Source organism: Trichomycterus rosablanca, chromosome 23, assembly GCF_030014385.1.
Source record: "Trichomycterus rosablanca isolate fTriRos1 chromosome 23, fTriRos1.hap1, whole genome shotgun sequence".
Lineage (NCBI taxonomy): Eukaryota > Metazoa > Chordata > Actinopteri > Siluriformes > Trichomycteridae > Trichomycterus > Trichomycterus rosablanca.
In genome coordinates, this window is record NC_086010.1 from 16980 (window position 1) to 32059 (window position 15080).

General features: G+C 37.7%; 1 protein-coding gene across 1 annotated transcript; it reads right to left on the reverse strand.

The window, feature by feature from the left end:
- Positions 1-1782: 1782 nt before the first annotated feature.
- Positions 1783-15004, reverse strand: LOC134300726 (sodium- and chloride-dependent transporter XTRP3-like). The gene is made up of 11 exons (XM_062985146.1): positions 14881-15004; positions 11758-11898; positions 9275-9366; positions 8891-9121; positions 8490-8600; positions 7504-7745; positions 4562-4724; positions 4140-4344; positions 3508-3667; positions 2856-3021; positions 1783-1992 (listed from the first exon to the last, which is right to left on the reverse strand). Exons 1-11 carry the CDS (start codon positions 15002-15004, stop codon positions 1783-1785), a joined length of 1845 nt encoding a protein of 614 aa, XP_062841216.1.
- Between the last annotated feature and the right edge of the window lie 76 nt (positions 15005-15080).

The window sequence follows — 15080 nt, forward strand, 5'->3', positions numbered from 1 at the left end:
ATAGTTTAATGTAAATAAAAAAATGTAAATTAACGTTACTGTGTCAGAACAATATTCCTTGTCTACTTAAACTAGAGTAAGTTAATGTTTACTATAGTGAGTTGGGGGTTAATAAATATTTTTTTGTAATGCAGCGGTTTTATGTTTTGTTGAGAACGATAAGGTCAGAAATACTGTAAAACGTGTGTGTGTGTGTGCCGATGTATTTTGATAGAAATTATATTATGCACCTATCCCACGTTTTTACACTCCTCCCCTTCCAGTCGCCCAAGTGATCCAGACATTTAACATGCTAGATATTTTTCTTCAGTCTGTGAGCGATCGGTGAGCCGCTCTGATCGAGTTGTTGAACAGTTCACACATAGCGATCGAGAGCAGATTTTCAATCCCAGAGTGAACGGCAAGTTTCCTCCGAGCTGCCACATCTAGCGGCGACCAGTCAGCGAGCGAAAATCAGGGCAAAAATTGCGTTGTGTGCACTAGGCATAAGTCACTCTGAATAAATATAAATTTCAAGAGTCGCTTCATATTAATTTAGGAATCACTAAGTAATTATTGAAACTGCAAATAATTTACACAATAATTAAAAGACTCCTTCTGTATAACTTCAATATTTTCAATACTTAAACAGATAAAACGTTTTATTAAAGTAAAATACAATAACATTTATTGTACAAACCCACTGATGGAAAAGTAATTCTCTTGAACCTTTCTTTGACTGACGCAAATGCTTTCTAATGTTTTTACTGACCAACTTCATTGTATTTTGTAAATATAAACACATTTAGAATTCGATGCCTGCAACACAATCAAAGGGCTGGGACAGAGGCATCTCTAGCACTGTGTTTAATGGCCTTCATATTAATGACACCTTTGAATGCTTTGGGAACTGAGGACACACTAAACCTAATTGTTTTGGTTTTGTAAGTAAAAATGTTCACCATTCTTGCTTGATACAAGATATTTGATCCTTGAGTGTTATGTTACACTTCTTGATGCAGCAGCGGTGAACTAAGAGCCGGTGGCTTTTTTAATTACTCTCGAGCTCATGTGGTTGTATTTATTACAGTAACATGACGGTTTCTTATGCAATGCCATCCAAGGGCTCAAAAGTCACACACATTTAACAGTGGTTGCAGCCTTGCCCTACACGGAATGAGATTTCTTCAGATTTACAATAGTATGAACTGTTTAACAATTCTCTCTCTCGACCCATCATTGCTTATACTGACTGATCCTTTAGTGGATCCTCCTTTTATACCCAATCATGATTCCCTCACCTGTTACTAACTCACATGCTCACTGTAGAATGTTTAAAAATGGTGAAAACGAAATATTCAATACATCTTTAAATCTTATTTTGCCTCCGTCCAACATTTTACTGTGTGTAGCAGGTATCAAATTCAAATTTTGTTTATATTTTCAAATTATAACCAATTATAGCCAACCTACAATATTTCCTTTCTACTTTTGTAAAGGGTTAGGGTTAGGGTTAGATTCAAAATAATAAACAAATGTACAGATTATTTTATTGCCCTTTACGAAATGTCCTAACTTTTATGGAAATAGGGTTTGTACTAATAAACACTGCAACAATACAAAACTCAATTTTGTGTCATTTTAACCTAATGCCCACTAATCCTGACTTAGAATGTTAAATTAAAGCTGGCTTTCTTCAACACATCCTAAATTTGTTTATGCTACTATAGTTTTAGTGCTTAGTGATTAAAATTCTTTACTCGTAGTGTCACAACATTATTATGGTTGACGTGATAGTTAATGTTATGGCTGATATGATGTTAGGCTAGATGTTCTGCTAGATGTGATGGTTGATGTAATGGTGTGGATTTCCTGATGGTTTGTAGCTTTGCGCTTGTGTCTGGTACAGAAGGCGTAGATGGCAGCGAGAGGAACACAGCTCACTGAGGAGACCAGCAGGAGAGTGATGAAGATCTGACCATAAACTGGATATTCCATCGCTACTGACTTACCCTACAGAAAAAAACACACAAGATCAACCACACATTAACTTAACAATTATACAAACACACATCACACAATTATACAATAACTAAACAATTGCATAAACACATCAGCCTCACGCTACAGCAATTATACAAAACCTTAACTACACACTCACACAAACACACTAACTTCACACCACATCAGTTGCATTATTAAACAAATACAAGCAACAAAATTACACTAACACACAAGCTGCACAACTATACAAAGTCATTAACTATCGGCACAATTACACAAAACTACACAACCTTAAACATACTTAACCCAGACTTCTAATTCATCACACCTCCAAAACCTGGAAATTTACTGGGAAATACTGGTAAAGCTTCCTCTTTATTTAAATCCACTCTATGAAGAGAGCCCTCACCTGTGTGGGTTTAATTCAAATTATTTATTATTATTTTTCTTATTATTGGTAAGTTTAGTTACAATATAAAATTAGAAGTTTTAGAAGTTCAGGAAGCAGAATTACAGGGGAAATGTTCAAGCCGTTCATACAGAACTGCAGTAGCAGTAGATAAAATTAATTTTAAATACAAAAGAACTAAATTTAAATGAAGAAATTTAGAAACATCTGTAATGAGTTTTCATGCCAGTTAAGCAGTTCATGTAGGAGGTCTAGGGTTATAGTCCTAAGAGTTTTCCTCCAACACAGAGTCGGTTTTCCACCTACAGGGTGACGGTATACAGATTATCCATAAGAATTCATAAGAGTCTCACACAGGTATTTTGGGAAGAGCTGAGGTGGTAAAACTTTGATTTTAGAATAAATATGTTCTTAGTTCTGCTAAACACTAAAGAACATAAACAATATTTTAAATGTCTCTCACCGTGTGTTTATCCCAGGCCTGGTACGTTGGTCTTCCTCCCTGAATGTAGTTAATAATGTAGAAAATAAAAAGGCTAATCAGCAGGAAAGGACTAACAAATGCCCACATGATCTTCCAGTACCAGTTCGGCCGGTGCCCCAACATGCTCTTCACATCCTTCTCAAACCTAAACATTTAGAAAAATAATCCTACATGAACGTAAAGTTGTCACTTTAATATGAAATAAAATCAGGTTTTTTTTATTTACATCAATATAAACTGTTATTGGTTCAGAAAGAACATCAACACAAATGTTTTTTAGACGAAGCTCTATAGTCACTGGTGCTATTTTTAGAACATGCTCTGCGGGCGACCAGGTATTAAAAACAATATTATGTGTGTTAAGTGTATATAAGTAATTTCTCTGGCTGTCTGAGTAATGTACTGAAGATAAATAAAAATATCTAAAAATAAAGCTGGTTCAGTACAGAAAATTTCAAAGGCTATAAACTCTCTGTAAAAGATAAAAATAATATTCTCAACATTCTTAATCATAAGATTATAAACATAGTAACATGACTGTAGAATTAAAATGATAAACTTATGTCATGTATCTTACTGATGATAAATAAATAAAATATTTATATAGTATTCATATATTAGTCATTTTCACCTGCTCATTCCGTAGATGTAGGAGACGGAGATGACTTCAGTCAGAGCAATGATGAGCAGTGAAAACGTTGCAGCATATTCATTAAATATTGCAAACCAGTAATTACCTGATCTAGTGGTAAAACCAAAACCCAACAACATACAGAGGAGACACACCAAACCTGTAAAGTAAAATAAAAACCATTACTAAAGTCACTGTGTAATACTCAGTTTCATAGATTAGTAATAATATATTAGTAATTGATTAAATGATTGATTAGTATGTATTATATATTAGTACTATTAATAAATATTAGTAGATTCATTTTTTAATTCATTTTCATCCACTGCTTTATCCTGGTCAGGGTTGTGGCAGGTCTAGTTTAACCAGGAAACACTCGGTACAAGGCAGGCTTTGCGTGGACAAGCTGTTAATTGATCTTAGGACTTCGTCCACCCCTACCCTCAGCCAGAACCGATCATGGCAGTGTAGATGCCGGCTGGCTGATAGCTTTGGAGGGCTAGCATTATAAAACTCTGCACCACAGAGCATCATTAGTACTTCATTAGTAGTCGACTGATAATGATAAAGCATTAATTATTAGGTGATAGCTGATAAATTTGCACTTGATTACTATCTAAGTTAATCAGTACCATTCAGTGTGGCGTTGTTCAGGTTTCTTGAGAGAACCTGGAAATCTCTGAGGGGGGTGATGATGGCGGTGACGTTACCTAGCATGCTGCCCATCCCCAACATTAACAACATCAGAAAATACAGCACCGACCAGAGCTGAGCGGCGGGCATCTTCACTATAGCTTCACTGTACACGATAAACGCCAATCCAGTGCCCTCTACTGCCTACATACACATCACAAATGTATATAAACTCACACATTATAAACTCAGATTATGATAATTTCTTGGTATTTGTTATGTTCTCTCTTCTGTTGTAATCTTCTGTTACTTTACAATCTCCCACAAAGCATCTTATCATGTTACTGAATGCATGACTTTCTCTGTATTCAGGACCCCAATGGATGCTTGATGTGTTTTATAAACACACACACACACACACCGTATTAAGTTCAGACTCGAGGCTGCAGGTCTCCAGTTGATGTTGAATCAGACTAAGCTGTTCAGGATGAGTCTGATTTAATTCTCTGATCCACATGGTTACGTTTTCTTTAATAATGACATCTTCAGCCAAATCAAACGTGTTTAACAGCAACACCCTCGTCCTGTAAGAAACAAAAATAATCATGTTTTTATAATGATTACCCCATTATTCAAATAGTAATACGTTATCATTAATGAAACAGAACAATATTCAATTAAAAAAGATTCACTAAATAAAAATAAACACTATTAAACACTATTAAAATATTTATCTTACAATCATAACTGAACACAGAGAATCAACCCACAATCTCCTTCCAATAAATATAATGATATATTAATATATATAATATAATATTCCTCAGCCTGAATATAACATCCTTACAGTGACTCTGCAGATAGCCTGTAATAACCCTGCTGTTAGAAAGCTTTAACCAGAAGAAATGATTCAACAAAAAATAAAAAAGTAATCAGCACATTTTAGATAATAATTTATTTCCGCAAAAACAAAGACAACTGAACAAAATAATGAATTACTAATTAAACTCCCAAAAAACTGAAACAGTAAAAATGGCAATAAAACCAGTAGCGATTATTGTAGGAGTAAAAGTTCTTCTTATTCTTGCTTGATAAAACATTTTAACTGCTTAATAATTTGAGATCCCAGTTGTCATATATTGATAATGCACCACAGTTTTTAACTGGAGACAAGTCTGGACTGGTAGGCCAGTCTAGCACCTGCAGTGTTTTACCAAAAGGCCACACTGTTGTAACACATGCAGAAGGTAGCCTGACACTGGCTTTTGAACTATAAGAATTGTAGTTATTATAAGAATTCGGGACTGTCCTTTTTTTTAGCGGAACACAAAGTTTATTGGGCCATTTGAATGGTGGACTCGTCACATCACAGCACAGATTACAGTTTATCTGCCGTGAGCTTGCGCCGTGTGAAACGGGAAACATTTCTTAATGTTGTTACTGTGTAACCACTTGTGTAGTAGAATTTTAACTTCTTTTCTAGATGCAGTGAAGAATTGTGGTTACTGACGAGGGTTTTCTTAAAGAGTCCATGAAGGTTCTTTAGAGATGTTGGTCTTAAATGCTGTAAATTTCGAACCTGCTCATAAATGACTGAGCCTTTTATTAATGCTCCTTTTATATCCAATTAGGACATCATCGCCTGTTCCACTGCATTCCAGGTCTTACACTGTCCAGAGCCCTAACTAACCCTAACCCTGTCCAGAGGTGGAAAGTAACGAATTACATTTACTTGCGTTGCTGTAATTGAGTAGTTTTTTTGTGTACTTGTCATTTTTAAAGTAGATCTTACAACCAGTAATTTTACTTTTACTTAAGTATGTAAGTAAAATAAACGCTAAAAAATCGCGTCTGGGAAACTGCTGCAGTAAATTCTGCGATGGGGAGTCGGATCTTTTGGCTCGGTTTTTTTTAGAGCCGTTAAAAAAAAAAAGGCTCTTCATTCTTCTTTTGTTCAGGCAGCGAGAGGCGCTACTGTAACTATAATACAGCCTACTACAATGATGAACAATCATCTAATTCAAACAACAAATGAGAAAAAAAGATTGTTGTCAAAAGTATACAAATTGACAAGTATATTTTAATAGCAAAAATAGTTTAAAATCAATGCAATAAATCATCTGTTGTATAACTTGTAGCCAAACTGGGCTTACATTTCATTTCATTACATTCCGCTCGGTAATACAGAAAAAACTACAGGGAAGAGACATACTGTGGTTGCATTGCATTTAGTTTTATGGAATGGTCTGTACTAAAATGACATTACACATCCCTAAATTTTAAATGTTGTATCAACATGTTTTTTCTATTATATTTCAATAAAAAACAACCATTGTGAGATTTATATCCACTTGTCACCCACTCCTGTTAAAAAAAGTAACTAAGTAACGTTTACTCTGAGTACATTTTAAATGAGTTACTTTTTACTTTTTACTTGAGTAGATTTTTAGAATAGTAACTTTACTCGTACTTAAGTAAAAATTCATTAAAGTAACAGTACTTTTACTCGAGTACAATATTTTAGTACTCTTTCCACCTCTGTCCCTGTCCCATCTTTTCAGAAATGTGTTACAAGCATCTAATTAGGAATTAGCATATATTCACAAGAAAAATAATAAAACAAATTACTGCTCTTTGTTTTTATTTGCAATTTACTCACTATTTAGTAATGAAGTTTGTACAATAATTTAAATCATATTGATTTTATACTACATAAAAATAAACATGAGTCTATCATTAACAGTGGTGAGTTATAATACACACACACACATACACACACACACACTAGCACTTTTACTTACACATTTACATTCTTACACACACGCACACACTTTCCTAAACACACACACACTAGCACTCTCTTACACATTTACATTATTACACACACGCACACACACACTCACACACACACACACTAGCACTCTCTTATACATTTACATTATTACACACACACTTTCCTAAACACAAACGCACACTAGCACTCTCTCTTACACATTTACATTCTTACACACACACACACACACACACACTCACACACACACACACTAGCACTCTCTTATACATTTACATTATTACACACACACACACACTTTCCTAAACACAAACACACACTAGCACTCTCTCTTACACATTTACATTCTTACACACACACACACACACACACACACACCCACACACACACACACTAGCACTCTCTTATACATTTACATTATTACACACACACACACACTTTCCTAAACACAAACACACACTAGCACTCTCTCTTACACATTTACATTCTTACACACACACACACACACACACACACACACACACAAACTAGCACTCTTTCTTACACATTTCCACTCTAACACATACACTGACCTCTCCAAGCAGTTCTCATAGTTGAGTGTAGCTTTGAAGCCATAGATGGAGAAGGTAACAACGCTGGCAAAGATTGAAGTTCCACTGTTAATAAGTGCTATACTGACGGCCTGACGCTCAAAGTTATTCTTCTGATCGTTATAACTGGCGAAAGCGATGAGAGATCCGAAACCCAAACCAAGAGAAAAGAAGATCTGAGTAGCAGCATTAATCCATGTCTGAGGATTCAACAACTGTTCCAGCTACACACACAGACCACACACAGAACACACACATTATTAACACACACTTCACACTACAGATTATGAAAGTTATAAAAGAGGTGAAACATTACAGATGTGGAATGAACATCTCCACCTTGACAGTTTATTTTATATCCTAACATCACAATAAGCATAAGATGTGTAGACACTTCTCCTAATTACTGAGTTCAGGTGTTTCAGACACAGTGATGTATAAAATGCATGTGACTCATGAGGAAAACAATTTTCTGGTTGACAAAAATTTAACTCTTTGGGCAGAACACTGAGCACCAAGTCTGTTAAAAAAAACAGGTACTGTACATCTATTACCATCCTTACAGTGAAACATGGTGGTGGCAGCATCATGCTGTGCGGTGTTCCTCTTTGGTATGTACTGTGGATGAATCGAGTTAACAGGAACATCCTTGAAGAAAACCTTTTCCAAGGCACACACAAACTCTACGACGACAGTCCACTTTTCAACATGACAATGACCCAAAGCATACAGCGAAAACAACACCGAAGTGGATACCATTTACAGCCAAAGCCCAGACTTAAACACCATCAAACATCTGTAGTAAGACCTGAAGATGGCAATTCACATATGCTTACAGCCAGTTTGATGGAGCTTGAGAAGATATGCAATGAAGAATAGAAAATCTAATTTGCACTGTATTTATTTTAAATAAAACTAATGTAATTCAATAAATGTTTCCCTTCACTGTAAGTGTAAGTCCGTCCTACCTTTGGAGTGAACATGTACTTGACTCCATTCAGGGCTCCATGTAGAGTGACTCCGCGGACTAGATAAATGATCATGACCACGTATGGAAACGTTGCAGTGAAATACACAACCTGAAAATAAGCTTCATTAATAATAACATAGAAATGACATCAGTGATTGTTTTATTTACACATTTTAATATGCTGTTAGATAGACAGGTCTAAACTAAATGTGGGCTCTGTAAGGATTTTTTCATTCGATTTCTTTTCTCTCCATACTCAGTCTGTCTGCTTCTCAAGAACGTTTGCTGTACCTTAACCTTATTTAATTTTTTGTAAATATTAAGATGTCACTCTAGGCATTGATCTATAACATCTATACTAACAGTATTTCTTGTTTAGTTTCAATTAGTTTTTTTTACCTTGCCGGTAGATTTCACTCCCTGGACAATACAAAGGTAGACAATAGTCCATGCCAGCAGGAGGCAGAGTGCCTGCCCTGTATGAAGCCCACCACCGTCTTCATCAATTGACCCCGAAATGTTCAGTGTCTCACGGAAAAAGAAATATTGTGTTGCTGTAGCAACTTCACACTCCTTCAAATATCCTGTATGATTCGTGTTTAATGGGCACTGTGCCCACGGTAGCACCGACTAAATATAACACACACAGACACACACACCATAAACACAATAGAGAATTGGAAATGACTATATTGGGAGGAAAAAGCAGGAAAATGAAAAATTATATGACAATAATGATGAAAGTACATTCTAAAAAATTAAATAAATAAGAATTATTTAAACCTGGAATGACTGGAACAGGTACCAGAAGCTCCAGGCGTTAATGACGTTATAATATAAACACAAATACAATGATGTGACCACACTGGCAATTCCTACAAAGAAAAATAATGAATCAAACACCTCCGTACTGCATTATGAACATTACTGATCTACACGTCTCACTGTGTTAAGAAGTTTCTCAAACAAGTCACTTTATTCAATGTGCAAATCTAGCAGAAACCTTTCCAGAGGAGAATAAGACTTCATATTAATGTACACGGGTGTCCACAGTCTTCTCTGTTTATTATTACTGGCACCCCTGGTAAAGATGAGTAAAAAGGTTTATTAAACTTTTGGTAAATTAATTCAAACTGACACTGAGAAATGAGAACAATTTAATTTTTAATTAAAATTACATTTACATTTATTCAGATCATTTATTTATCCTTCTCAAGAATTTTTGTTTAAAATCTTTTGGCATAGAGGTGAAGTTTGATGGTGGTTTTGACCCCAGAACCATATGTGTGATGCAATTTGTTTTCTGTGACACTCCAGCAGTGATCCATGGGAAATTTTCTCTTACCTTCCTCTGCACTGTGTGTGTGGGTCTTCGTCCAGGCAAATTTCTCACAGTTTCAATTGATTTTATATTTTTTAATAGTTTATCTGTAGAATTAAGCATTTTCAGGTGAGCAGCTTTTTATTTATTTCCTGACTTATAAAAGTCGACACATGTTCCCCTCATCTGAAAGCTCTCTGGTCTTTCCTGTGTTTTTGACATCTGTGTCAGCTTATACCGTGGGGCCAAAAAGTATTTAGTCAGCCACTGATTGTGCAAGTTCTCCTACTTAGAAAGATGAGAGAGGTCTGTAATTTTCATCATAGGTACACTTCAACTATGAGAGACAAAATGTGAAAAAAAGGATTGACAGAGGTGAAACGTTTCCTGTAAGTCTTCACCAGGTTTGCACACACTGTAGCTGGTATTTTGGCCCATTCCTCCATGCAGATCTCCTCTAGAGCAGTGATGTTTTGGGGCTGTCGCTGGGCAACATGGACTTTCAACTCCCTCCACAAATTTTCTATGGGGTTGAGGTCTGGAGACTGGCTAGGCCACTCCAGGACCTTGAAATGCTTTTTACGGAGCCACTCCTTCGTTGCCCGAGCGGTGTGTTTGGGATCATTGTCATGCTGGAAGACCCAGCCACGTTCCATCTTCAATGCTCTCACTGATGGAAGGAGGTTTTGGCTTAAAATCTCACGATACATGGCCCCGTTCATTCTTCCCTTAACACGGATCAGTCGTCCTGTCCCCTTTGCAGAAAAACAGCCCCAAAGCATGATGTTTCCACCCCCATGCTTCACAGTAGGTATGGTGTTCTTGGGATGCAACTCAGCACTCTTCTTCCTCCAAACACCAGTGGTAGCTCAGTGGTTAAGGTACTGGACTAGTAAACAGAAGGTTCCCGGTTCAAGCCCCGCTACCACCAAGTTGCCACTGTTGGGTCCCTGAGCAAGGCCCTTAACCCTCAATTGCTCATTGTGTAAGTCGCTTTGGATAAAAGCGTCTGCTAAATGCTGAAAATGTAAACATGTTGAGTTTTTACCAAAAAGTTCCATTTTGGTTTCATCTGACCACATGATATTCTCCCAATCCTCTTCTGGATCATCCATATGCTCTCTGGCAAACTTCAGACGGGCCTGGACATGTACTGGCTTAAGCAGGGGGACATGCCTGGCACTGCAGGATTTGAGTCCCTCTCGGCGTAGTGTGTTACTGATGGTAGCCTTTGTTACTTTGGTCCCAGCTCTCTGCGGGTCATTCATCAGGTCCCTCCGTGTAGTTCTGGGATTTTTGCTCACCGTTCTCATGATCATTTTGACCCCACGGGATGAGATCTTGCGTGGGTCCCCAGATCGAGGGAGATTATCAGTGGTCTTGTATGTCTTCCATTTTCTTACAATTGCTCCCACAGTTGATTTATTCACACCAACCTGCTTGCCTATTGTAGATTCACTCTTCCCAGCCTGGTGCAGGTCTACAATTTTCTTCCTGGTGTCCTTCGACAGCTCTTTGGTCTTGGCCATGGTTGAGTTTGGAGTCTGACTGTTTGAGGCTGTGGACAGGTGTCTTTTATACAGATAACGAGGTCAAACAGGTGCCATTAATACAGGTAACGAGTGGAGGACAGAAGAGCTTCTTAAAGAAGAAGTTACAGGTCTGTGAGAGCCCTGGATTTTTTTTTCTCATTTTGTCTCTCATAGTTGAAGTGTAGCTATGATGAAAATTACAGACCTCTCTCATCTTTCTAAGTAGGAGAACTTGCACAATCAGTGGCTGACTTAAAAAAAAAAAAAAAATTTAATAAACTGGATTTTTCTCATTCTTTCAGGGCCAAAAGGTACATTTTCCATAATCTTATCTTTACCAGGGGTGCCAGTAATTGTGGAGGGGACTATACTTTTGGCCATGTATAAAATGGTTATTGAGCATAATTCCTCACCCACTCCACTGAGGTAGGGACTGATGGCATTGAACGCTCCAATGCTGCCTAATCGCATTTTCTGCCCCAAAGCAAGTTCCAGACAGAACAGAGGGATTCCCTCCAGAATCAACATGAGGAGATATGGGATTAAAAACCCTCCTGTAACAAACACACACACACACAAACACACACAGTATATACAATACAAAAAGTCTACAATATATACCTATGTTAATAAGCTATACCTACCATATAGAGGACATATGTGAGTATACTGATTGTAACTCTGTACACCTTGTTACCCTATTGAACTTCATTTATCAATCAAAAGCAACCTGATAATGAAAGTGTGTGTTCTAGGGTTAGTTCTGACTTGAGTGTATTAGGTGCAGCAGTGTTGGTGGAATGTTTTAACAGCACAGTGTCAGTGCAGGGCAGTGGTAGTTCAGCAGTTAAGGTACCAGACTATTGATCGTAATGTTGCTAGTTTAAGTCTCACCACTGCCAAGTTGCCCTGGAGCAAGGCTTTTGACCCTCAGTTGCTCAGCTGAGTCAAAATTGTAAGCATCCATTAAATGTGCATTAGTGGGGTTTAACTGCCGAAGCTCCTAGATCTGTACACCAGCCGCTGCCTAAGGAAGACCAGGAGAATTATAAAAGACTTCAACCACCCAAGCCACTGCCTGGCAGTAGCTACAGGAGCATCATGACCAGAACCAGAAGGTTCCGAAACAGCTTCTTCCCCTGAGCCATCAGGATGCTGAACGGACACTCACATGCATCGTCATCAGATCATCAGTTCAGTGATCTCCATCCACATCCCATACAATCCATTCTATACAATCCATATATATATATATACAGTGTATCACAAAAGTGAGTACACCCCTCACATTTCTGCAAATATTTCACTATATCTTTTCATGGGACAACACTATAGACATGAAACTTGGATATAACTTAGAGTAGTCAGTGTACAGCCTGTATAGCAGTGTAGATTTACTGTCTTCTGAAAATAACTCAACACACAGCCATTAATGTCTAAATAGCTGGCAACATAAGTGAGTACACCCCACAGTGAACATGTCCAAATTGTGCCCAAATGTGTCGTTGTCCCTCCCTGGTGTCATGTGTCAAGGTCCCAGGTGTAAATGGGGAGCAGGGCTGTTAAATTTGGTGTTTTGGGTACAATTCTCTCATACTGGCCACTGGATATTCAACATGGCACCTCATGGCAAAAAACTCTCTGAGGATGTGAGAAATAGAATTGTTGCTCTCCACAAAGATGGACTGGGCTATAAGAAGATTGCTAACACCCTGAAACTGAGCTACAGCATGGTGGCCAAGGTCATACAGCGGTTTTCCAGGACAGGTTCCACTCGGAACAGGCTTCGCCAGGGTCGACCAAAGAAGTTGAGTCCACGTGTTCAGCGTCATATCCAGAGGTTGGCTTTAAAAAATAGACACGAGTGCTGCCAGCATTGCTGCAGAGGTTGAAGACGTGGGAGGTCAGCCTGTCAGTGCTCAGACCATTACGCCGCACACTGCATCAACTCGGTCTGCATGGTCGTCATCCCAGAAGGAAGCTGACGCACAAGAAAGCCCGCAAACAGTTTGCTGAAGACAAGCAGTCCAAGAACATGGATTACTGGAATGCCCTGTGGTCTGACGAGACCAAGATAAACTTGTTTGGCTCAGATGGTGTCCAGCATGTGTGGCGGCGCCCTGGTGAGAAGTACCAAGACAACTGTATCTTGCCTACAGTCAAGCATGGTGGTGGTAGCATCATGGTCTTGGGCTGCATGAGTGTTGCTGGCACTGGGGAGCTGCAGTTCATTGAGGGAAACATGAATTCCAACATGTACTGGGACATTCTGAAACAGAGCATGATCCCCTCCCTTCGAAAACTGGGCCTCATGGCAGTTTTCCAACAGGATAACGACCCCAAACACAACCTCCAAGATGACAACTGCCTTGCTGAGGAAGCTGAAGGTAAAGGTGATGGACTAAACCCAATTGAGCACCTGTGGCGCATCCTCAAGTGGAAGGTGGAGGAGTTCAAGGTGTCTAACATCCACCAGCTCCGTGATGTCATCATGGAGGAGTGGAAGAGGATTCCAGTAGCAACCTGTGCAGCTCTGGTGAATTCCATGCCCAGGAGGGTTAAGGCAGTGCTGGATAATAATGGTGGTCACACAAAATATTGACACTTTGGGCACAATTTGGACATGTTCACTGTGGGGTGTACTCACTTATGTTGCCAGCCATTTAGACATTAATGGCTGTGTGTTGAGTTATTTTCAGAAGACAGTAAATCTACACTGCTATACAAGTTGTACACTGACTACTCTAAGTTATATCCAAGGTTCATGTCTATAGTGTTGTCCCATGAAAAGATATAATGAAATATTTGCAGAAATGTGAGGGGTGTACTCACTTTTGTGATACACTGTATATATATATATATATATATATATATATATACATACAGTATATATGATCTCTAGTACAATACCTGTTCTAATCTCTACATATCCTGCAATAAACATTTAATCATGGACTCACAGTGCAATGTCCTGTAATCTTTGTATATCATACATTAATCATTAATAGATTATAAAACAATCATCTGTATTTATTGAACAGATAATTCTAGTTTATGTGACGTGACAATAAAAGTGATTTGCACAATCACAGAAAAAAGTGGGAAAATGAGATAAAAAAGAAAAGATGAAAGCAGAACCATCAGAACCCCAGCTACTCCGTTCATCAGCGTGATTAACATACACTTAATAGCATCACATGATTCTACAGAAACACCAATAATAGCAAAAAACATAAATAAAACTCCTACACCGACTTAACATTTCAAATTACTAATCATTATCATCTGACCGGAAAGCATTTATACCTGTAACAATTTTATTACTGTAAATGATGTGCCTTATTTTTTGTGCTGCTCCAAATCACTCAAAAAGGAAAACAATTTTACACCTTTTACTGCCAAACCAATAAAAAACTAAGATATTAAAATACTAAGATAAATTATTATTATTATGAACATAAACATTAGTGGTAATCGTGTGTTTATATGAAGTGTTTTCTAGAAATAAAAAAGAAATAATAAATAGTTACTCGTACCTCCTCCATGCATCTGACAGAGGTAAGGAAATCTCCAGACATTACCCAGTCCCACAGCGTACGATACACATGCTAATATGAACTGGGTCGGGTTTTCCCACAGTGGTCGACTCTCATTCTCCATTAGCAAGACCACAAAATAAATATAGAAATTAAAAAATATATATTAACCTGCAGTGAATCAAAGATAAAAACATATA